Source organism: Coenobita brevimanus, chromosome 5 (genome assembly GCF_032717465.1).
Source record: "Coenobita brevimanus isolate Jiangsu-jjx chromosome 5, ASM3271746v2, whole genome shotgun sequence".
In the NCBI taxonomy this organism is placed as follows: Eukaryota; Metazoa; Arthropoda; class Malacostraca; order Decapoda; family Coenobitidae; genus Coenobita; species Coenobita brevimanus.
In genome coordinates this window covers 34,933,658-34,960,865 of record NC_136958.1, presented here as the reverse complement: position 1 = coordinate 34,960,865, position 27,208 = coordinate 34,933,658, and the positions used below count along the sequence as shown (strand labels likewise).

The 27,208-nt window shown below is 40.8% G+C and overlaps 1 protein-coding gene across 1 annotated transcript in view; it reads left to right on the top strand.

Moving 5' to 3' along the window:
• LOC145398740 (protein turtle homolog A-like) overlaps positions 1-27,208 on the top strand; it is a 357,131-nt gene that overhangs the window by 238,509 nt on the left and 91,414 nt on the right. Inside the window, exons 8-9 of the mRNA XM_080271540.1 lie at positions 9,970-10,100; positions 21,953-22,112. Of these exons, the coding sequence (XP_080127666.1) occupies positions 9,970-10,100; positions 21,953-22,112 (291 nt within the window). The remainder of the gene's footprint in view (positions 1-9,969; positions 10,101-21,952; positions 22,113-27,208) is intronic.

Below are 27,208 nucleotides of genomic sequence, written 5' to 3'. Positions count from 1 at the left end.
ACTTGCTGAGGCCACCGGCTGTCTCCCACTGATGCACCAGTAGTCCTTTGTTCAAAAGAAGAAGGTCCCATTGACTCCAGTAGCTCTTGGTCACAGGGCTTAACCTGGAAACTTCTTCCCAAGATGGTCACACTGTACTTTGCTGCAGCCACTTTAGCACTGGTTGTAAATCTGCATCCTCTTCAGGTCTTCATCTGACACTGGCCCTGTCACTACCGTACGGCAGCATTTCTTCCTATGATTCCCATTCCTGCTACACTCCTTGCTGTCTGTTCTTATGTCTTCTTGCACGCTATTCATCAGGGTTCTCCTGCATTTCTTCAATGGTGGGGCTTCTTGGGAAAAATTGGCTGGTTGTTGCCTCTCATCACCACCCTTTACTAATTTACCATCATCCTTCTCAATTGGGCACTCATAGCTGAAGTGTCCCACCTCACCACATGTCCAACACCCATTTGTTGCAATCTGAGATTTCCTTGCACTGTTCCATTCTTGCTCCTTCATCCATTTGTAATAATCCACCTCCTTGTGTTCCAGCTTCCTGCAGAGCCAGCAACCTCCTCTGATCTTCTCCTGTTCTCTCTTCCACTTCTTGCAATCCACTTTCTGAAGTCCTGGCTTTTCACAGTACCAGCACCTTCTATTCAAAAAATTTACTTCCCATACCTGCGCCTTTCTTGCCTTCAATCCTTCACTATGACCTGTCTGAAAAGTGGTTGTACTGGACATGACATAGGACTCAAACTCTAGAGCCTTGGCTAGTGCTTCTTTCATGCTTTGTGGTTGTGCCTGCTTCACTTGCACTTTCAACTCTGCACTATCAAGAGCACCGATGAACTGGCCCCTCAGTAGAATAGCCAACAGGTTAGGTGCTTCTCCAGGGTATGCCTTGTATGCCATACTCTCCAGGTCATGAGCAAGCTGCTGTAGGGATTCTCCTCGAGCCTGTACACGGCTCCAGAATCTTGCTCTGTAAACTTCAGTCTGGTACATGGTTCCATATCTGCGCTCCAGCACTTCTACTAGGGACTGATAACTGTTCCTCTCCATTACTGACATCTGGCCCAGAATTTCCATTGTGGCACCCTTAGGGCTAGTGGCAAGCTGCACTACCCTCTGCCTATCACCCCAAGCATTCTGATCCGCAAGTAACTCAAACTGAGCATGATAAGCTTCCCAAGATACTACCATCAAATTCCTAAGGTTTCTTTTTAATTGGACCCCCATTATAGCCATCACTTCACTGATTTGGGGCCTAAAAATTGGGGCATCATAATTAAGGCCAGGACTTAAAACTTCTGCATTCTGATTATTCAACCCCGTAATGCTACCCTTAGATGCCTGGGATCCATCAAGATTCGCCATACATAAATTTTCATATGTTCCTTGTTCACTAGCCTGAGGCTCAGCAGTGCAATATTTCTCTACGGCCTCAATTTTCTCAATAATTATCTTCACATGGTCAACTACATGCTTCGACTAGTTATCTACATTCTGTCTGCACTCCGTCACTATTTCCTCACTAATTGACTTCAGCTGGTCGTCTACATGCTGTTTGCACTCAGTCACATTATTGCTTACCTCATACTTCTGGTGCTGTAGCTCAGCGTATACCTCCTCATTCAGTTGTTCCTATTGTTCATTTCCCAAATAAAATCATCTAGCTGTCCTTGCATCCCCAGTTGTAAGTCCTTCTGTTGTTCCTGTAATGCCTTTTGAAGTTGTTCATATAATTCTTTTTGTTCTTCATGTTGTTCCTCTAGTTGTTCACTCTGTGCTTCAATTGTTCTTTGAGTTCTTTCTTCTGTCCCTCAAACTGTTCTTTGACTTCTTTCTTCTATCTCTGTAATAGTTCTTTGAGTTCATTTCTGACCTCTTTCTGTTCTTCACTTTGGGCCTGTAATTGTTCTTTAAGTTTTTTTCTTTTGTTTCTGTAATAGCTTCACAATTATCACAAGGGACATTTCCTCTCCTGCCCAGCTCGAGACTTTGTCTGCACACCTCCTGCTTCCATATCAAAAGTTAAACTCAATGCAGCCCTTAATAATTATCCACACTCCTGACACCAGTGTTGCATCCCCACCCCACACTGCCACAGGCTCCAACAGCAGTAGTTCAGTATACAAAGGACGTTGCCCACTGAGTTGTTCTTCCTATAGTCGGCCATTAGGTATACAGTACACAAGGTCAGCTTAGGCGTGGTGAATAAACACTGGCTTCATAAGTTCACTGTCATTATTTTCCCAAATAATTACACTGAATGCTTTCCAACTTCTCTATTCTTACTAGCACTGGAGCTATACAAACTTTACTAACTGCAGTTACACTAAATGCTTGATAACACTTCATTGTTTTCACAAGTACTGATGATGTACACACTTCAGTAACACTTCACTGTTAGCCAACAACACTTCACTGTGTTCACAAATATACAAACTACACTGACACTGCACTGTCACCGCACTACACTCAGACTGAACTGAACACCGACTGAACTTCACTCAAACAGAACTGAAACCCGACTGAATTTGCTCTTGTCGTTCGTTCGTTCGTTTGAAGATTCCCTGCACCTATAGTGCAGGTCGGGCCATACATTAGCCCGGTCAGTGGGGTATGGGCTGATTAAAAAAAACAGTAAAGGGGGAAGACAGGGCCTGAGGATTGCCCAGCACACACACCCTGTCTCCTGGTTGGCTTTGTGGTGTGTGTGTGCTCTTGTCTTTTCCCCATCCTTATATAGCCGTACATTACTCGAGAAACTTCTAGCACAAACTCGAGGGGGCAACAGTTAACAGTTACCAACAAGGATACATCAAAATATGCCACAGTTTTCTTACATAACGCTGTAAATTATTTAGCATAGAAACTTAAACCAAATTACACAATTTAACAATGAGGTAAATAAAACATTATTGAGAAAAAGAGCATAAAAACTAATGCATAACTCAAGAAATAACTACGCTCACAAACAGCAGGCAAATTGGCAACTCTGACTCGTACCGGAACTAGCCTATGGTATACATCGGGAAACGTCGAGAAGCTGCTGGAATACCTAACTGGTAAATCGATCTTCTTAACAATAGACAGTACACACACACACACACACACACACACACATATATATATATATATATATATATATATATATATATATATATATATATATATATATATATATATATATACTGTATATAAATCTGTCTACACACACACACACACACACCGCTGTCATCATTATCATCACCTCCTTCCCGCACACAAAAAAAATACACAACCTTAGTCTGTCATTGCTAGACCCTCCCACTGGCCAGCCTAGGAGCGGCTTTGTATGTAAAGTCTCTAACCAGGAAGAGTCACTTGTTTTTATTTATGGCAGTCATCCCCGTGCAACACGACTAATGCAATCTACACCATCGCACTGTGTTACGAGATGGGAGTAGGCAACACGATAACTACATCCGACTACGTAAAAATTGAGAAAAACAAAGTGAAAAAGGAACTGAACAAATAGTTATGTGATGAAAAAAAAAAAAAAAACTACCTCCAATCTCGCAACACAGGTCCGAAAGTAAATACAATTAGCTGATGTAATCAAGGGCAAAATAAACACAACGAAAAATACCAAATATAATACAAGCTAATATTTACAAAATTTGCAATGAGATAATAAAACAGAAAAGAATGACAAATATAAGCAACCTGATAATACCCTGAATAAGTCTGGGAACAAACTTGCCAAACAAAAGAAATAAAATCATACAAAAAAGAGATAAACTGCACTCAATTGCCACATATAATAATAATACAGTAATACTAATAATAATACTTGTGATTGGATGCTAATGCGAAGTGAAAAGATGTTCAGAAATATATACAACACAAAAAAATGCTGCTTCTCCTCCCTCTCTGATCTCCAGTCCAAACACAACCTCTCCCGAAGCCAGTCCCACAAAAACTCGTCTCCATTTTTTTTTTTTTTCCGGCCTATCAACCATTGGGGCCGAAGCCCCTGGTTATTAAGGCCATATATATATATATATATATATACTGTATATATATATATATATATATATATATATATATATATATATATATATATATATATAAATTTACACACATATACATATATATACACACACATATATACATACACACACACACACACACACACACACACACACACACACACGCTTCCATGCATACATACAGACACACTTTCATGCAAACGTTCATATATATATATATATATATATATATATATATATATATATATATATATAATAATTTTAATCTTTTTATTTTTTATTTTTTATTTTTTTTTTGTTTTATATTTTTTATACCTTATATTATAAAGAAAAACTAATCTAAAGACCCTAAAATTAATTACCTAACAGACAAATCGCAAACCTATACTAAATCCTACAGAGACAAATAGCTAGACCTATTAGTCTCCAGTCAAAATTCTCCACCTTATATATCCTCCAGTTGCGTGAACGCGTCAAGACGCAGCTGGAGGCCAGACGAGAAATATACACAAAAGTGCTAGGCAAATTAATCTCTCCCCCATGCTCCAAACGTTATAAATAACGCTGGTGAATACATAATCTTCATGTCTCTAGTTTAAGCTCCACTGTAAGTCAGTGATACTAAAAACAATTTTAGTCACACGTGGGTTGAGAGAGCAAACATAATTAACAAAGACTTTATAAATGTGTAAGCACTGAACAGGCATCAACATGAAGCGAGTGCATGTGCGTAGATGCTACTGCACGCACAGCATTGACGCACACAAACACACCTAGCGACACGCACGTACTATACATACATGGACAATATACAAAATTCTTACACACGTAACAACTGTAACACCAAACATGTCATGTGATGATCGGCTTAGCTCTAAGTACTCGTATATTATACAAAGAATACACTATACATGTAACAAAAATATGGCTAAAAAACAAGTAAAGGAAAACAAACATATGTGAATAAGAAACAAATCTGTAACCTCTGGCATCCCGCAGAAGGCCACTCATATCCCTCCCGCCCTCCCCCTCCCTCTTGTTCTAAAACCACACTGCACATGCACGCACTCGCAGTGTGGTATTAGATATTAGGAGAGTAACATTAAGTGCTCCTTCCCTTCCTTCCCTCCTTCCCCTAATCCCACCTGATTAATGATATACAGCTGTACGAAATAAAATTAAATATTTCTCTGTAGTCCAGTCATGCTTTTTGGAGGAAATGACAAACTATTCTCTCTCTCTCTCTCTCTCTCTCTCTCTCTCTCTCTCTCTCTCTCTCTCTCTCTCTATTCAACGGCAGTACGAGTGTGCTACAACCTTGTCATATACTCCTTTTCCGGTCAGAAAGTGCAGAAATTTTACCTACAGTCTTTCTCTCAGTTGTCCTGTTGTTACTTAACAGATTTTCCCCGCTTTTCCTGTAGTAATTTCCGATATTTAGATATTCCTATTCATATATGTTCTTTTTCTACAGCTTTGCCCAGGATACCTCTAGTTTTGTCGAGTTTATTGTATTTTTCTATATTTGTTTTAGTTTTTCAAATAACCTTCTCTCCTCTATCGGTAATTCCATTTCATTTCTCGTTTCATTGCACATTTGGTATTTCTATACTTATTTTAAAGTTTTCCTCGTATTTCTCTTTCTTACAGTTTCTACTAATTTTACGTTGCTACTTCGGTACTTATTTAAAGTCCAGTTTCCTGAATGTTTCCCCAGTTTTTCTACATTTTTTCAAGTATATTCCTATATTTTTGTGCTTTTCCCAGAATCATCCAACATTACCTACTTTCCCTAGTATTTTCCACCATTTACCCACTGTTTCTTGTATTCCTGTATGTTTCTTAGCCTAGCCTATTATTTTACTTTGGTTTCATTTTCCCAAATATTTCCCTGCATTATCCATCTCTATTATTTCCCCAATTTTCTAAAGTTTTCCTGGTATCGTCCTACATTACTCACACGTTCCCTAGTCTTTTCTTTATGCTTTTTTACACTTTCCTTGTCTTTTCCCTGCATTTTACCTTAGTTTCCTTAGTTTTTTCTGGAATAAATCAGTTTCTTCCCCTTTCTAATTTCTTTTCTTGTTTCCCTCGTATACATTTATTTTTTTTCCCATTTATCGGTACATCGCCAGTCTTTTTTCTTCCCTAGTATTTCCATCCATTTTCCCCGTTTTGCCACTACTTCCTTGAATTTCTGATCGCTGTCTTAGAAGCCAACCACTTCTGCAGTTCTCAAAATTTCCTTATCTTCTCTGATTTTCTGTATTTTCCGACACTTCCTGCTTTGCTGTTTACATAAAATAATGCTAGGTATTTTCCTTCTCTGTTATTTTTTCAAAGTATTCCAATCATTTTCATATCATTTTCATTAGAATTTCTCTGCCCATTATCTTGGGTTTTCCCGTCCCCTCCAGCTCTGAAAAGGATCGAATAATTGTGGACGAAGTGATGCTTTTGTAAGTTCCTCCCTCCCCCCCTCTCGTCTACGGCGAAGAGACCTACACACAGCAGAAACAGACGAAAGACATTACTGGGAGACATGAACTAGGTTTTCTTTTGTGTTTTAAGGTCAGTCAGTGTGAGTGGTGAGGGTCGTCTGCCCGAAGAGCTTCATTTTCCTGAGATGCGTTCTTTAGAGATGGCACGGCAGAGAGAGAATACACAGGGAGCATCGATTCAGGTAGACAGGCATCCCATACAAGGTTTCAAGGCAAATAAGTTTTAGAGTAGAGCACTAATATCAGGTGAGAATACAAAGGTAATCGAGGATCCTGGCAGTTCGGAACTGCCTTGACCCCACGCCATGGAAAGTCTGATCAGAGTAAGAGGTACCCACAGCACACAAGTATATGGGCAGCAGAGGACGGCGCATACTAGGAATTCACGCACTCTGAATACATAAACTTATGGGAAAAATTACATATGAGTGGCACCCCCCCTTCATGGGCAACAATTGAGACTCTTTTCAGACCTAAGTATTGTACTATACAGGGAAACTATCTAAGACATATCACCTAAGGTAAAGTAAACCAACTAGATTATGGCTTTACTAAATCAACAAGGATATGGCTTAACCAACAAGAATATGGCTGCTCACCTTAACTTAAGAGGACAACAGGCTTAATGGAGGTGAGAAGGGGATCCGAGGCAGATAGAGGCACCTATCGTGGGTTTCGGGAGAGTTCGCTGTCAAGTCAAATCGCCATCACAACATTAACAAGACAATTCGCCGTCATTAATGAAGACAGCTATGGGTGACGCTAGAATATGTATTCAAAGGCGACTACAGCGAGGAAGGAACAAGTTAATTATTGTCCGACGGCATATTGACTTGATGGCGAATTTTCTCGGAACTCTAGCGTGCACCACTTGCACCACCTGCCACACCTCCCGACACACCACTCTTGTCACCAGCACTTTCGACACTTTCACTAGCTAATGTACTCACTTCATTCATAAACCCTTCAAAGTGAAGTCATGACTTCCTCCACTCGCAACTGATAATTTCGATGTTCTTGAATTCTTCCTTGAATTTATCTAGGGCACACAGTACCCGGCTGAGCCCCATCATCGACAAGTCTCCACTCTCCATCACTACACTGCGGGGCATTATACTGTACTTATGCCGTGAGATCCTGGTTTCCAAGTCTTTTCCAGATTGTTTTATATAAAATTGGTAACAGTTTTTCCATGGAAGTCTATATACAACACCTGAATTGCTTGATGGGGTATTGGTGAGGGTTTTCTTGAGTATATCATATTTGAAAGCTACTTACACGTTAAGTTTGTTTTCAGTATGCAAACATCAAGAAAATTTTCACGTAAGATCAAGGGTTCTTTGGCTGGTCTGGCATTCTGGCTTATTAATTTTTCCTCCACAGAATCTTTTCCTTGCTGTATTATGACACTGGGTTAGTATGCTGAGTGGACATTTATGTTTCTTCCCTATGCTCAGAATCATTTGTAGTTCTCCATCTAAAAATTCGAGGTCTGAAATCCTATATGCTCTCAAGTACACAGATATGAAGACATCTTTTTACATTAATGTAGGCTAATGAATGAGAAGAGATTCTTTGAATAAGAATGCACATAGGACAGTATATTTATAGGTTTTCTGCAAATCTTTGTCTCCAGACCACCTTTATCACTGATGACGTCTACATCCAAGAAGGGCAGTTTAGTATCTATTTTTACTTTATGCTAAAATTTTGTGGATGGTGCTAACGAATTTAGTTTGTGTAGAAATTCATCAGTGGCAAGGTTGTTAGGCCAATACCGTCAGATATCATCACCGTACTGTAATCAAACTATTTTCTCTATTTTATAGAAGTGAATAAATCACTCTCAAAGTACTCCATGAAAATATTTGCCAGGACAGGGATGAGGGGATTACCCTCGGCCCTACCAAATTTTTGTGTGAACTGTTTCCTCTCAAGTACAAAAGATGAATTATCTACACACAGACCTTATTAGTTTAATGATGTTTTTACAGGGAATACGATCAGCGTTGCTATGCATACATTTGGTAGGAAAGCTAATACATCTTCAACAGGAACGTTGGTAAATAATGATTTGACACCAAAACTAACTGGTTTGTAGGGGAATATAACATTGACAGATTTTAGCTTCATGACCAGATTCATTCGCTCTATACAAAAAAAAAAAAAAAAAAAAAAAAAAAAAAAATCAGAAGTGGTGCACGTAAAAGAGACAACAGTGTCACAAGCCACTTCTGAAAGCTTATATGACAAAGAGCCTACAGAACTTATGACTAGCTTTAAAAGATTGTTTGGCGTGTGGGTTTGATGAGACCATACATTTGGTGTTGATGGGTTTTGCACTGAAAATTGCTTGATAAGATTCTCCCTACCTTTTAACAAATTCTTGATTTGTGTATGGATTCTTTTCTCCGATTTTCAGTGGTATCCCTTTTTGGATCACAGTATAGGAAAACGAAATTTTGCACAATGGTATTCCTCCCACTGGTACTCCTCCCACTGGGCCAGGTATCACTCCAGCCACGTTTTAGGAAGGGTAAAGTCACCCAGGGTCGCTCCTTATGGAGAAGGGGCGGCCCCCGGGAATCCCAGCAAACCTACAGTCGTAGTCCTTAACCTAGGAACACGAAACTCTGGATACTGGTAGACGTTTACATTGGCTACGTGTTAGGATAAGTGGCTCCTCTGACAACCATTCCCCACGGGCGCAGAGTGGCTGTCCCGGGAGGGGGGAGGGGGCAACAACAATTTTTACCGAAGAACATGGAATTTGCATAATGGGAGGTCTTTACTGGATCCACATTTCAGGCAGGGTTAAATCCTCAAAGATCACTCTGTCACGGTAGGGGGGGGGGCGACCTTCGGGGTTGTGGCCAATGCCTTTATGTACGGTCAAGCTTTTAACCTAGAAATGTTGCATAGTTGCGGACGTTTACCCTGATCATGTTTTAGGCATGGTGGAACCTTCGATGGTAACCCATTTCGAGGGCAGGACTGTCCCCAGGGAGGACAATGGTATATTTTTACGTTGGCGCACGAAATTTTACTCTGTGGTAGATCTTCAGTCACACCAGGGTTCATAGAGGGTGGGACCTCCCGGATCAGCCCCTTCACCTCACATATAAATAATAATTTCTTTGTCCAATATTGTAGGAGTAGGTGTGCTTTCAAAGGTGTCCTCTGTCTTGTTTTTTCTTAAAAAAAAAAGAAAAAAAAAAAACATAGTTTGGTGACTTGAAAGAAATTGCCCTTGTAGAGAAAAATTGACCAAGAGTGAGGTAAAATGCAGATCCGTTCATTTAAAGATGCCTGTTCATATAGGTTAAATGGTCATATGCAGAAGATATTGCAGAATAGAGGACGGCAGTTTCAGAGTTGACCTCATCCACCACTCTCTGACCCTCTTTCCGGCCTCATCCACCACTCTCTGACCCTCTTTCCAGACCTGCCCACCGCCATTGCCAGCTTCGGATCTTCACTGGATTCTGACAACATCAAGGAAGGGGACGATGTTTACTTCGAGTGTTCCATCAAGGCCAATCCGAAAGTGTCACAGGTCACATGGCGGCATAATGTAAGTTGCTTGAGAGAGAGAGAGAGAGAGAGAGAGAGAGAGAGAGAGAGGGAGAGATGCATGGTGTTCTAAAGAATTACAGATAAAACAGATTTAGTACGTGTAGGCCTACTGTCACTCAGAAAAGAATACCCTCCCAAGCCACACCTCTTCCCTCCCTTGGTTGTTCCGAGCTGTTAACCAGTATATATAGGCAACTGAAGCACGTAAAACCACATGGAGAAGAATTATAGGCATGAGATGTTGGGCTGCCTGAATTGTGCTCCGGTTAAAGGCAAGGGGAGGGTGGGGGATGTTGAGGAGGAAAGGAGGGTGGGAACTCTGGTAATATGGGGGGGTTTGTGTGCTGAAGGAGTGAAGTGTTCGGGCACTGAATCACAGTATGCCTGTAGACCACACTCAAGGGCAGTATCCTAGGAAACTGTGAGGTGCTTAATATTTTTTCACTAAGTGAAGCTTAATATAACATAGCCATTCTCGCACTTCATTCCAATAACAGTAACTTCGTCAATGCAGCATTCTTCTCTAGCTAACGTCAGATGATGTTGCTCCTTTCAGGAAAGCACTGTCTTTGACTATGAGAGTTAAATCCCTTCATGCTCAAGATGTATTTCCCATTTTCGTAAAGACTGACAACACAAGCTCTTCACCTGCCTTGTCCTTCGGGAGGCCACACATCCACACAACCGTCCGCAAAGTTCACCCATCCGCCCACCCCACCCACCCATAGAGTTCACCTATGTGACCTTTCCTCCAACCCATTATCCATTCACTTACCCATCCACACACCCATTCTGCCTACCCAGTCACCATGCTCAGGCACATATCCACTCTTCTCATCCACACATCCACCCACCAACCCAACTGACCGACACCGCCTACCCACCGATCCACCCTACCCACCCATCTTATCCACCCGCCTGCGCACTCTGCCCAGCCATCAATTCAATCCACCATCCCAACCTGCCCACCTGCTCTGTCCACCCAGTCCATTTATCCACTCACCCCGCAGGCCTAGTCCACCTACCCACGCAACTTGTCCATCTACCCATCTTACTGAAACTGTCCTTCCACCAACTCCACCCGTCCACCCATCGACCCATCCACAAACCCACCCGGCAGTGGCACTATGAATTAGAATGTCGTTTACTTATCTCCATAGCTCCGAGAATTACGAATATATTTCTATTGTTATTCTTGCTGCCACTAGATTATTATCATCAGCCAGGGGAGGCGTAGTGCAGTGAGGGGAACTGAAGATTACAAACCCCTCCTGCTCAAAAGGCTAATTTTAAGACAAATGAATTTGTTCAATAATTGCAAGAACCCCGAAAAGGTCATCTGATAGAAGGATTTAACTTTATATAATAGCTTCTGATAACATTCTAAAAGGCAACGATTAAGTGGATGGATATGCTAGTCATTTTGCGAAATCGGTCATTTTGCAAATTTCCCAAACCGAAAGCCTGGTCAATTCGCAAAATTACCTTTAAATCTTTGGGCACTTTGCGCTAACCTAACCTCACCTGGCTTAACCTAACCTCACCTAACCTAACCTAAACTAACTTAACCTAACCTAACCTAACCTAACTTAACCTATATTCCGTTTTTATTATCGAGGCGAAGATGCACTTGACAGATTGGTGATTATTGGCTGAATGCAACATTACTTCATAATCTAGCATTATTAACTTACAACAAATACCTGAGAGGGAAATTTAGGTTAGTAAATCTTTTTTGGACATGTTGCATTCAGCCAATCATCATCAACCTGTCAAGTGCATCTTCGCCTCAGTAAAAAAAAAAAAAAACGGAGTATAGGTTAGGTTAGGTGAGATTAGGTTAGTGCAATGTGCCCCCTCTTCTCATACAGACAGGGGAATTTGCCGGGAAATTTGCAAAATGGCCGATTTCGCAAAATGACTAACATATATACTAAATTAAACAAAGATTTCTCAGTTCAAAGCTTTAAAACTGCAGAGTATCAACATTCTGATTTTTCCTGCTGCCAGAACTGCCCCTCACGCTGCAACCATCCTCCAAAGGTGAAGTCATCCCGCCCACCCCTCTCATCAGGCACTACCTTATCGCACCCACCCATCCAACCCATATTTTGCACATTACTACAATATCTACAGTGCTCATTTTCACACCATATATTTTCTTCTGCTTGTCCCACCACCCACCACAAACTCAGCTCATCACATCCACTCCTCTTCAACCACTTCCGCTGGGATTAAGTGTTTATTTTAAAAATGACTGCGTCGACTACCATCCAACAATCAGAGACGTTTTTCACAAATTGGTCTTAACTCGTCGTGGCACATCCTCCCGCACATCTGTCCTCGATCACCCCATCCACTTTAGAATGAGCTGAATAAAACGTCTCGAGCCACGCATCTTTATGGCTGAATTACCAACACACCAACTCGTAGACGCAGAAGAATCATCCTCATCTGAGTAAAGCTGTACGGTGTTCGCAAATATTATTATAGCTGGTGCGACCACGAGAGGAGCTAATCGAGACGGTGTTTATACTCACAGGATATTATAGCTCATTTTCAACTGAATAATGGTCGTCAGATGTTAACCCAAATAATTTAGCAGAGTTAACTCGACAATGAAGCAATTAATATGCATGACATGAGACCAATATTGCCCTGATGGCCATCGAAACCTAACCTGCCCACTCATCACAACCCATCCCACCTATTTCTGTTGATGTAGCGGATACCATAACACTTATGGTCATATTTTTGTGGCATAGGAAGCTTCCTAGCATCTCTCATTTTCCTGTGTATTTTGCTTATTGCATCTTAACTAACTCCTGTGTGCTATTTACATCTTTTTGATGTCACCATAGTTTGTATCAATAACATACAGGAGAAAAAATAATTGAAATGTGAAAAAAAATCGATGAGGAAGAAGTGTTACGCAATTGAAAATTACACTTGTAATATGATCCCTAATGTGTTAGCAGTCAACCAACATGCTGTACTGTATAGCGCATATATTGGCACACTTTATATCTGTTAATGTGACTGGCTGGTTACAAACATCCCAGCCCATCCAGCCCATTGGTTTATAACATGTAATAAGGACAGATATGTGAAAGTGGGTGGTAGACCCAGAGGCAGGGCTGGCAGGCAGTGCATGTGGGTGGGTGGGAGACAAAGATGTTTGGTTGGTGGTTAGGAGTATAAGGGTGGGTGGAAGACACATACGCACGGCAGGCAGGCAGGTGTATGTGGGAGACACAGATGTTTGGTTGGTGGTTAGGAGTATGAGGGTGGATGGAAGACACAGTTGTAGGGCAGGCAGACAGGTGTGTGTGGGTAGGTGGGAGACACAAAGATAGTGTTGGTAAGTATGAATGAATGAGTGAGACATGCATAAAGGGTACGGGGAAAAACTTACACATATAATAATATTAGTATCAAGAGATATTTAGTCCAGCATTTCCCTTGTGGTCTATTCTCCGACTATTTTCCTGGTATTTCCCGTACTGATCAAGCGGCCAATGTATTTAGCTTTTTAAGTGTTGCATAAATCCAGACAAACAGTTCTTTACATGATTTATCTTACTGATGCGACAAACTATCTATCCATCTATCTATAGTCAGACGCCTTAATCCCGAAAGGGGTCATCACAAACAAATTGCCTCCATGTCGCCTAGTCCCCTGCCATTTGGATGCCTTTCCCTCAGCTCGTACCCCCCTCTCTCATATGCCTCTCCACTCCATACCTTCATCTCATCCTAGGTCTTCCCCCTCCCCCCCTCGCCCCCTCCACTTCACTCACATGTACTCTCCTGTTCGTCTCTCGTTCCCCATCCTCTCCACACGACCAAACCACCTCAATGCATTTTTCCTAACGCTTTCTATCACATCCACATCCACACCAAATGCTCCTTCACTTAAAACGGAAAGTAATTTATATAATTATGTTGGAGGAAACTTGTTTCAGATAAACTACATCAGTTGGAAAGTATATAGAAATATAAATGTTGATACACAAACAACTGGCATCATTATCCAATATATATATATATATATATATATATATATATATATATATATATATATATATATATATATTATAATATGTGAAACAAATTCTCAGATACGTCCAAAAGAGGAATGATTCTTCTCAAGTTCACGTCACCCAAAGTTGAAAGAAACGGAGAAAAAAATTTACATGGCGATTCGGAGGCTGGAAAGCCTTTCATGATATCGTAAAGTACGGTTCAGAACTAAGGGACTGGGTAAGAATCTCCACTTTGGTACCTTGGCATTAATGCTGATGCCACTCTTGCCTTTCCTCTTATGTGATACAAAGGATGGAATCGTGTATAACTAACTCACAGTAGGACCCTCCCTCGCCCTCTCCACACCCCGCCCCACAGACAGATAGAACTGACCAGAGTCTGTAGGCCTACCAGCCTGACCTACCGTAAACTTTTCTTGCCATAGCTATTCATAATCTTTGCTATTTGAATGGATCACATGCAACCAAGTCTCTTAATGATACTGAACTCCCACCAAAAGAAAATATCAACTGCATCCTCTCAAAGCATGAATAGTTGCAGCTGTGTAGGTGTTTATATTCTACACTTATTGATATTTGCAGTATCATTCAGTTGTGTATGAAAATACTTTGCCTTCAGGGAACTGGACTTGGTCAGTAACATCTTCATACAATATTCTGTATGTGCGTTTGCAACCTGTAAAGCCTGGCTGACAGCATTGGCTATTGGATATGAGGTGCTTGGGAATGACTGGCTGATGGGCATGGATGTTTCCTCTTTATCCTGCCATATCCGAAGTGACCACCAATTTATTGTCATCGTGGCGTCACGCAAGCATAGGGGAGGCGGGCAAATGGCACAGGCAGTCAACCTTGTGCCACAAAAGAATTAGGAATGATGATTTCTGGTTCTGTTCACTTACTGTTGCTGCTGCCTGTGCCATCTCCAAGCCGCCTACTCATGTAAGGAAGGGATTGAGTGAAAGTGCCAAACAGAAGGAACTGGAGGTGCCAGTGGCATCCTGCCTCCATGCCACCCTATCCTGCGCAGGCAGCCCCCTCAGCCACAGTCTTGTGCACTTATCCAAAAGCAGCCTCGCCGCTACTCGAAAAGTGACCTCTCTTTTCACCTCCGCACTCCACAACGCATCCACCTAGACATCTGGGGACGCTTGCAGACTTGCAGTGGAGATACGAAGGATTGATGTGTATTTTGGTCCCCTAATAGATATTCTAGGTGGTGTTGTTGGTGAGATATGATGGTTTGAAAGCAAAAATTTTGTAATTATCCCTGGGTACAGCGACAAGCAAGCCAGATTCAATGCCAGGCTTTAGGGGGATATAGTAATAATTACCAGTAGGGCCTAAACCTCCGTTTAAAGTTTTGTAGGCGCACAGATGCAAGGATGCACTGGATTTAAAAAAAAAAAAAAAAAAAAAAAAACATCCTTTTCTCTCTACTTTGGAGAATCCTTGACGCATCTCAACCGTTGCTGACATGATTTAAAACTGAAGAAAAGTTCTTGCAAGTAAGTTCAAATATCCCACAGTAGCCTCTGTTTAACGCAACAGTCAGTGGAATGTATAATATCAATCACCACAGGCAAAGTAAATTTTTCCGGAACTTTCAATCAGTTTAGACTGATGAATGTTTATGGATGGATGTTGAATTACTGTAATTATCGTCTTTGAGTGACACAGGCAATAACGAGCACCGCGTAATTCACTCCCCCCTAACCATCTCTAAAGTAACCATATGAAGTATTTATTTAGCAGTTTAGGGATTATGTGTAAGTCTGTCATCACTAACTCTAAAGACAATCAAACTTTTGACTGTGGAATGTACTAGAATTAATGGGATTCCAAAAAAATAAAATCACATGTATGCGAAGGCATCTAAACTATGCCACCATCATACGATTTTTTCCTAGCTGAGAATTTTCGGACTCGATGGGTTAGATATATCCATCAGTAGGCTATTCACTACATTAGCCTTCCTCTATGTTGAATATTTCTTTTTTATAGTACCAGAAGGGATACCATTTCATCCCTTCACCATTTCGATAAAACTCGATATTTCGTCAGCCTTACTTAGATCTGATGTATAACTGCCTAACTAATACAGGTCATTATTCTGTGAACTAGCTGTTTATATCAATAATAATCACAAATACTTATCACTTCATTCATTATGCAACCTGTCACCTCTACTCCACCGGCGGCCAACACACTTCACCTCATATCTTCCCATCCTCCCCTTTCTCTTATCTTCTGCTACCACACCACCTTGAAACGTCATACACACATGTAAAATACACTCACTCGTATCAGTACCTCACCAGAAGAAAATCTTACTGTTACACTACATGATCATCCGGCACACCTCCAACACTACGTCATGAGGCTAACAGAAGCAAGGCAGGTATAATGAAATTGTTGCTTTAGAAATGAAAATGCCGTTTTAGAAAATATGAGAAGGAAAGCAAGGAAGCAGGAAGGGAAAGAAATGCAGATACAAGACGGGAAGGTGAGCAGGCAAGGAAAGCGACAATTGAGAGAAAATAAAAATTAACAGACAGCAGTATGTGTTGCAGAGAAGATATTGGCACCAAGCCTTCCCATCTTAGTCCATGAAAATCCTACAGGCGAAATGGAAGGCATGTTGTGAGGAATTTCTGATTCTGTGGGTAGCTATACCTTCAGCACTATCCCCTTTTTCGCGCACACTGACATGTAAACAGGATTCAAGAGACTTGTACTTACCATGCAGATCTTTGCCGTAACACAAACTTATGCGCATACATGTATGCATTTGCTTATAATAACATAGTGTTATAAAATAAATTAATCAATTCTGACATATCTGGATGTTTTATTAGAATGCTAAAGGTGGAAGGAACAGAAAAGGAAGAAGTAAACAAAGATAGTTGGAGGGTAATAGGACGAGGGAGTAAAGGGTGAACATGGGAGTGATACGGTAAGAAAGCCAATAATCCTGCATATATTTGTTTATACCCTTCTCCTACAAGTTTACCTGTTTTTTTTTTTTTTTCCAACGCACAACCCCTCCCTCTCTCCTCTTCGTGGTCAAAATATATGAAGTGCTATAGGTAGACTAAATAATGCATGAAAGCATTTCAGGGGATTAGGCTGAAAATGTCAGAAACAGTCACCAGTCAGAAACGGTCGCCTTCATTTATTTCTCACACACCTGTAAACTGCATACAATTGTGTGTACGATTAGTGTGTGTGGGTTCCGTTTGCATAACCATTATTTTTCATAGTGAGTAATTTTTTTATTACTGCCGTAAGGTGTAGACGAAGTTATTCTTATAAATTCAGAACCTGCCTAATGCTTAGGCATATCTCTTTACATTAAATGTATTTTCATCATGAAGTCAGTCATACATCACTTCTCAGGACACAGGAAAACATATAAGTTGTGTAACCTATTTATCAATAGCGCTTATAACACTGTCACTTTACATACATACTGCACGTATCGGTGAATTAACACACAGTAATCAGTGATAAATTGTGTTACTGTTAATAAGACATAACATTTGGTTTTATCCAGTTCCTTTGTACTCCGGCAGCAAATCGTACAAAGTAAGTCCGTAATATACCATATAAATCATAGCATTCTGGGGAGTTAGTGTTGATAGCCATATCGTAACGTGTCATATTTTCATTAATTCTTTACCAAATGGCAGTTTTTATAAACTTACCTCTGAAAACTGTAAATGAGGATTTATATTGCATAAATATTCCACCAACGTTTGCCAGTAACCAGCCATATTTAACATTCCTAACGCGCATTATTAAATCTGAAAGCTGGCTGTCAAATGCAAATGAGGTTAGGTTGCATTAGGTTTGATTTGGTTAGGTTAGGTTTTGGTAAATCATTAAATTTCCCATTGCTATGACACGGGATACACTAATGATATACTGACACATCCAGTCGAAGCGATGGTTGGTAAATGATGTGCCCAGTTGGAGAGATACTCAGTAAACATTGCCGTGGGTGACCTGGCCGCTTGCTTAACCCCTGCTTGCTGGGCTATATTTACCACTGACTTCTCTCTATGGTCAGTTTCCTGAAAACTGCTGAAAATTGCTTGTTTCCTTCATCTCTGAATGAATAGAACTTAGGGAAACAAATTAAAGACCACATTACTCATCAACTCTTCTTCTTACGAATGAAAGTATCCCCAGGTCTGTAGGTAGTTACATTGACGAGTAATGACGTGAGGAAGGGAACTTATTTTTGGCGCGAGAACAGAACTTGTTCGTACATCTGCCCCCAGTGCCGACTATGGTTTTGCTTTCAGCGTGACAACCTCTCCATTACTAGATAAAGAAAACACAGTGGCATCCAAGGCACACCCCATGGCACTATCACTGAGCCCATTCTTAGAATCCTTGGAAATAGGTTTGGCAGGGGTGGATGAGGCAAAAGTCCATGTGAAGCAGGAACAGACTCAGATGAGATGTAAGAAAATATCGTCTTACACATGGCAAAGTCACAGAGATGGGAGAGGTATGGTTGGAAACTTGGCTTGGCTGGTGGGACTCTTTCCCTAGCTTTTGGTTATGAGATCAAGTGGAGGCCACTTCACACTTTGGTGCAGAAATCATTGCAGTTCCTACCGACACCCAGCAGGATCCTGGTGCTTATTTGCTGCCGGTCTATACCGGCACTCAGCGGTTAGGGGTTAAATACCCCCAAATAGGTACATTCTGTCTTTTTCCAATCACTTCTTGTAGTCATAATGGAACAGTTAACTATCTGTGTTGCTTATGTACCAACTTACCATGAGATAATGAGTTTGTTATGATGTAGGTGGAATCGCCGCACCCACTGGGTAAAGATTTACCACATTTTCCCATAGACATAAAATTTGCAAGAGAGCAAAGTTTTCCAGCATAACTGTTGTAAAATAACACTAACCATTTTGAAATGAAGTTATTGTGGGAAACATCCATTTATTTTTGTTGTCGCAGGGAAACGCTGAATAGCTACTAACAAAGCATTGCAATGATGTAAGTTAACAGGGATTTTCAGCGTGTATTCTCTCTCTCTCTCTCTCTCTCTCTCTCTCTCTCTCTCGAGAGAGAGAGAGAGAGGACCTTGAAGTATATCCGATGAATCTTGTGACAACTGAATCTTCAAATAATTCAACGGTGGAGTTGAAGTTGCATTACGGAGTTCATATTTTCAGTAATGCATTTGATGAAATTCACCGAGCCTGCAAACTGGAAACTGTGCGAGAAGACTGCAGGATTTCATAGGAATGTTGGAATGATGACGCTTGCGCGTGTGCGTGCTTGCGTGCATTTGTGTGTGTAATTCACCGGGTCGGTCAGCATCACTTGATGGTCGTGATCGTCAGATTTTACCCTCTCAGAAGGGAGCTGAGAGCTCATATAGTCTGATCTAAGGGCAAGGCTGTGACCTTCACACACGCACACACCCGTCCCCTTGCTCAAGGGGGACAATAACCACCCACTTCATCAGTGAAACTTTTCACAACCTGAGCGAGGTGCGAACTCCCGTCTACCAGATGGCAAGCGAGAACGCTACCACTGAACCAGCGCGCGCGCGTGCGTGCGTGCGCGTGCGTGCGTGCGTGCGTGTGTGTGTGTGTGTGTGTGTGTGTGTGTGTGTGTGTGTTAGCGCCAGGCGACTTTAATTAACTGAAGCAGCTAGTTGTGGCTATAGTCGCATCAATTTAAAACAAAGGTTTGGGTGGGGTCTGGCGCTGGGTGCAGCCATGCCATACTTCCTAAACGAGCTATCAGTAGATTCTGTTATATATGTAATAGGCATCACAGATAGGTACACACATACTAATACAATATAAACGTAAGTATTCTAGCATATCAAAGGAAGGTAAACTTGTAATGCATATGGCTCTTGTACATCAATAAAGAAACGTGGCATGCATATTTTACAGTGGTGCTGAAAAAAATGTGGTTACTTTTACCGACTTTCACGGTAGTTCTAAGTTGGGTAAGTAATGTAACAATTACGTTTATAATATAATTTGAAGGAATCAGTAGAACATACGCTATTTTCTTAATAGAAATAAATAAGTTAAAACACTCACGAGCGGCAACATCCAGGCCCATACTGGGAATCATAAATTATATGAGAGAGAGAGAATGCGATTTTTAAATTCATTATTTTGGTTATATTTATAACTTAAATTTGTTTGTCTTTACACACACACACACACACACACACACACACACACACACACACACACACACACACACACACACACACACACATACACAAACACACACACACACACACACACACACACACACACACACACACACACACACACACACATACACACACACACACACACACACACACACACACACACACACATACACACACACACACACACACACACACACACACACACACACACACACACACACAGAAGTGGGTAAAGTCATGTCAGGCCAGGTGGCGAGATGTGAGCGGCGAACTGTAACGGTGTCAGGTCAGCCACTAGCCAATCAGAGTATAGGAAACAAGGCAACGCTGTACGCCGGGAAATCCCCGGCTGGACTCCACCCAAACCTTGGTTTTAGATTGGTGAGACTATACACAGTATCAGTCCTTCCAGTTCAGAGGGTCTCCTACGCTGAACAGACCGAATCAAGTTATTATGGTCGAAGCAAAGACTTCATAAAAGACCCTGAATTCCCTTATGTTTCTCTAAATGTCTGTATTCATCATGATTTATATCTTTAAAATCACCTATACTAGTTTTAATAATAAAGACCCTGCATTCCCTGATGTTTCTCTAAATGTCTGTAGTCATCATGATTTATATCTTAACAATCGCCTATACTAGTTTTTTAATTAGTCTGATATTTAGTTATTTCTTTCTTAACCTTGAAAAATCCAGATACAGCCCTCATTACATTAATTCACTAACTTTACAATGATGCAAAAGGTCGTAAACTAGCCGCTACTAATCTCAAACTATCTCTTCCACCCTAGCCAGTAACCCAGATGTCCCTTAGAAAGTCTTCAGTAACTCTTTAACTCTGTCACTTAGCCACTAACGACTACTTTCCTCTTCATTGAACGCAGTGGTTGAATATCCTGTTTCTTCTTGAGTATTAATTAAGACAGATCCCCATATAATCCTCTGCATATTTTAGCTATACTGTAGTTACTCTCTTCACGCCACCTCCAGAGTCTGTAATACTCAATAAAATCAACCCCTTTAGCTAAATCCAGTAACTCTATAGCCAAACTAAATCACTCTCTGACTAATCCTAGTTAACTCCTAACATCCCCCTCCATTCCAACCCTATAATAAAAGATGTCCAGTCAAAGTCATCGCTTATTAATTAACTAACTACCCCTAACTACCCTTTAAATCCTCTCTCTACTCTACCCGCGCAATTCATAGCGTTCTAACTCCCCACTAGTTAATTAACTTCCTAATTATTCTAAATTATGATAGCTTATAACTCCATCCTCCACTCCACCAGTGAATCATAGACTTAGTAACAATGCCCTAACTAAGCCATTTCCTGGCTCCTCTAAGTGAACCTGTAGAACCTTTAAGTGGTCTCTCCTCGTCCATGGGACTAGCATATCCTGCTTCCCTTTACTTTTTGACTCAGAATGCCCGTATATTGCCATCAAGAACTTCCAAAAGAACATCTCTATCTCTCACTTTAACAGATAACGGTGGAGTCTCCTTCTTCCTCGAAAAATATCACAAAAATTCCAGGCAATAAAACTCTAGCGACTCAACCTAGCCTCAAACTTTTTCTAATTTTCACCCAGAATGCTGTCCTGGAACACAACGTAACAGGTGGCGTCATAATCAGCAACCAGAGCCTAGTGCTGCAGGGGGTCACCAGGGGTCAGGCTGGACGATATTCCTGCCACGCACATAACCTGGTTGGGGATGCTGCCTCAAACACGCTGAGGCTCGATGTTAAGTGTGAGTACTGTTGTGGTGTTTTCAATCTTCTGTTTTTCCTACACTCTCTAATCCCCCAACCTAACCCATCGTAACCATGTTTAATCCAACTCATCATAACCTAATTTTACGTAGCCTAACCTAACCTGACCTGACCTATATCCGATGGGGGACACTATATTTAGTAGGCTCAGGCACGAAAGTGTGAATACTCTTGTGACTCCTACTTTTGCTCGTGTTTCGTCTGTCTTTCTTTAATCATTGTATCCTACAAACTCAGGCTTGATATTTAGTATGAGTATTTTTAAAAGTCTGTTTTTTATATATCTGCCTGTCTCTAATCTTCCAACTAAACCTAACCAAGTAATACTGTTTCCTCACAACACAGTCTTTCTTCATTTACATCGTCACTTCATCCACGAGAACGCGCTTGCTTCATTGTGTGATAGCGGTGTTTGAACAGGGGAGAACAAAACAAATTCAGCAAGGGACTATAATAGACTATGTCATTATATGAAAGAAACTCAAGTACTGCAAGGAAGGAAGGCTCCCTCAGCCCACCAGTCCCTCCAGGAAAAGCAGGCAGATGTATGAACCACCATTAAGTATTATACTAGAAAGCACTCAGAGAGCGCATACCTCCGCTAGTGCCATTGCCATTGAAAAGGATCCGGATCCAGACCCTCCACAAAATTTAATCAATTCTTTCCTTAGTGCATGGTCCACCTTTCCATAAAATTTTACTGAAATTCATTGAGAACTTTCAGAGATATTGTGTGGGGTACTCCGGATCTGGATCAATATTTAATCACTTCTTCCTTGGCCCATGGCCCACCCTTCCACAAAATTTCATCAAAATCAGTTCATAGCTTTTTGAGCAATCCTGGATCCAGATCCGCCCCAAAATCTAATAAATTTTTTCTTGGTTCATGGCGCACCTTTCAACAGCATTTAATTAAATTTATTGAGAGATTTTAGAGATATTGTGCGGGATACTCCATATTCGGATCCAGCCCAAAATTTAACCACTTCTTCCTTAGCCCATGGCACACGCTTCCACAAAATATCATCACAATCCATTCATAAGAATTCGAGTAATCCTGCTAACAAACAGATAGACAGATAAACAAACAAACCAGCATGGGGTAAAACAACCTCCTTGGCAGAGGTAACTAGAAAGCACTCGGAGAGCGTATATCTCCGCCAATGTCATTGCCATTAAAAGGATCTGGACCTGGATCCTTACCAAATTATAATCAACTATTTCTTGGTTGATGGCCCACCATTCCACAAAATTTCAGTGAAACTCATTGAGAACTTTTGTGGATATTGTGCGGGATTCTTCAGATCCGCATCCACATCCGTCTCAAAATTCATCATGTGAGCCCATGACCCACCTTTCCACAAAAGTTCATCAAAATTTGTTCATAACTCTTTGAGTAATCCCGGAACAGGATCAGTGGATATAGGATCCAGATCCGGATCCAGATCAGCCCTAAAATTTAATCAGTTCTTTCTTTTTCCACGGAGTACCTTTCCATAAAATTTCATTGAAATTCACTGAGAACTTTTAAAGGTATTGTGCGGGATGGACCAAAATTTAACCATTTGTTCGTTGGCCTATGGCACACCCTGCCACAAAATTTCATCAAAATCCGTTCATAATATTTTGAGTAATCCTGCTAACAGACAGACACACAAAGAGAGAAAAACAGATAAACAAATACAAACAAACGCGGGGTAAAATATATACCTCCTTAGCGGAGGTATATAATGTAGTGGAGATTTCATAGGATAAGATAAATGGGCAGCATCAAGATATTAAATACACTCCTGAGTATTATTAGTCACCTTCTAAGACAAACTCTAAATGAAAAGTATCAGTATCCAGGGATTCACGCCAGTGTAAGACCTGTTGTTGGTAATTACTTTGTTCGGCCGGAGTCCGACGAGGTATTGTTTTTTGGTTGAGTTTATTTCTTTGTTAGCAAAATTACTGAAAAATAGCCTAATGAAAATACATGAAACTTTCAGGATATGTGGGCACTGGTCCCCAAAGAAAGTGATTAAATTTTGGAGGTACCTGAGTGACCCTCAAAGTTCAAAATCAAGGCCACGGATTTTCAGAGGACTATAACTTAAAAACGGTTGAAGATAGAGATATTTACTATTAGGAACATGCAGGAACTCGTAATATGGGCTTTCATTTGCACCAAGACCTTTGGCCTTGAATAGCCCTGAAAGGTCAAACTCAAGGTCATGGATATTCAGGGGGCTATAACTCGAAATTCGTTGAAGATAGAGATATTTACAATTACCAGGCTTTAGGAAGTCTCATATGGGCTTTCATTTGGCACAATGACCTCTGACCTTAAGTGACCTTGAAAGGTGAAACACAAGATCATGGGTTATCAGAGGGCGCAACTTGAAAACATTCGCGCCATTACCTTAGACTTTAATTGTGCACTGACACTAAATGACAGAAATGAGTCGGTATTTAACAGCAATATAATAACTGTTGTCAGGCGAGGTTTGTTTTGCCTGGCGCCACTTGTTCTAAGTATTTTTTCCTCTGCCATGAGTAGGAGTGCTATAACGACCTGTTCCTTGTCTATTCTAGCAAAATTCTAACTATGATTGATTAGTACCTTAACACTGGCCAACATGTGTTCCTCCGGTATGAAACCCTGGCTACGACTTCCTTCCACATACAAGAGAGTTTAATGAGGAGGAGCTATGGGTCACTAGTGTATCATGGATAATGGTGTTGCTCTGCTTTCATATGCATCATGATCTGTGTTGGGGGGAATCAGTAAGCTTCCAACATACAATATTTACTGCTATAGAACTCAACAAGCATTCTTACCTTGAACTTCCTGCGAAGACAAGTTTCACTTATGACAGGGAAGAAATCGTGTGTTATTATCCAGTGTATGATATACAGTTCAGGACAATAATATCCCTCCACTTTACAGTCAAACAATTTTGAAACTAACATAATACTGTTGACAGCACGTTGGGTGTATAAGGTCACATCACTGAATTTCAAGTCATTCATCTCTTATTTTTGCGTCTCTGTTTCCAAGACTAAAATGTTGATCCTGTCAACATCGTTTGCAGGTACTGTAAATTTTATAAAACAAAACAGTAGTACAGAGAGAGTTTTGAATAAGTTATCAAGGAAATGTCAACCTTTGACTTCGATAATGCCATAATTACGTTCTTGCCAAAGCCATACCGTTTTATTCAAGTGAAGAGACCCAACTAAATGAGGAGGTCAAAATTAATATCCATTAAAATCTTCCGTGTGATAGAGGACCTCACACACACACACACACACACACACACACACACACACACACACACACACACACACACACACAGGAAGGCACTGGCGAGAGGACATTATTATGGGAAGGTATTTTGCTATTGAGTATTTGATCCTGGGTGTTGAGAGATCAGTCTGAGAAGCCTATCTGAACTCTCTTAACACGGTTTATCTCCCATACAGACCCACCACGATCAGTTCAGACTGATTTTAGGCCCGACATACACGAAAACTCAGGAACACACACACACACACACACACACACACACACACACACACACACACACACACACACACACACACAAAGAACATAAAATCTGTGTGTGTGTGTGTGTGTGTGTGTGTGTGTGTGTGTGTGTGTGTGTGTGTGTTCTTACCTAATTATATCTTTACAGGAATGAGTCAAGCTCGTACTGTCCCGTGTCTTAAACCATATTTATCGTACATATCCTTAAATTTGTGAATTGTTTTGGCACACACTATTTCATTCGGTAGTGCATTCCACTGATCAATTGCTCTGTTTGGGAATCTAAATTTCCTTACGTCTTTATCACCTCTCTTCTTATGCAGTTTTTTTGCAGTGTCCTCTTGCTGATGCTTCCCCATATGTTAAGTAATCATTTATGTCTATTTTCTCCTTCCCTGATATGCATTTATATAGCATTATCATGTCACCTCTTTTCCTTCTCTCCTGTAGTGTTGGTAGATTCAGTTTATTTAGTCTTTCTTCGAAGCTTACATCCCTTAAGCTTGGTACCCATCTTGTAGTGGCCCTTTGAACTTTTTCAGTCTTGTCTATGTGTTTTTTGAGATGAGGACCCCAGACTACTGATACATACTCCAGGGTTGGTCTGATGAATGATGTTATTATCCTTCTTAGCATGTCTTCATTTATGTATGTGAATGCTATTCTCATATTTGCAAGCATTGTATACATGTTCCTTACCTTCTCACTGATGTGGTCAGCCGGAGATAATCTGTTATTGATAATCACACCTAGGTCCTTCTCTCTTTCTGAAGTGTGCAGGGTTTTATTTCGTAACGTATAATCCCAATCAGGTCTTTTTCCACTTTTACCAAACTTGATTACATGACACTTGTCCACATTGAATTCCATTTGCCATGTATTACTCCATTCATGAAGTTTATTTAATTCTTCTTGTAGCTCTTTACAAGAGTCTGTGTTAGTAATTCTCCTTTTTATTTTTGCATCATCTGCAAACATATTTAGATAGCTTTCATTTCCAGTGTTACTGTCTGTATCATTTATATACACTAAAAACATGATTGGTGCCAGCACTGAGCCCTGTGGTACTCCACTAGTCACTTCTTTCCATGATGAGTAGTTTTCCCTTAGTACTGTTCTCATTTCTCTTTTTATGAGAAACTCTTGCATCCAACAAAACAGTTTGCCTCGAGTTCCTCCTTGATGGTACATTTTCCATAAAAGTCTTTGGTGTGGTACTGTGTCAAATGCTTTCTTGAGATCTAAATAGATACTGTCCACCCATCCTTCTCTTTCCTGTATTGTGTCCTGTGTGTGTGTGTGTGTGTGTGTGTGTGTGTGTGTGTGTGTGTGTGTGTGTGTGTGTGTGTGTGTGTGTGTGTGTGTGAGCTGGGGTATTTCTACAACCCCCATAAAAAATAAAAATCATGGACGTCCATACTGGCGTTGTCGAAGACCCCAAAAGCCGCCTGACCCCCATAGTTCTTAACTGGTCATTGTGGTGAGGGTGGAGGTGTACCCTGACCAGTATCACTATTAATCTCTCCGACAAGGAGAGTATGT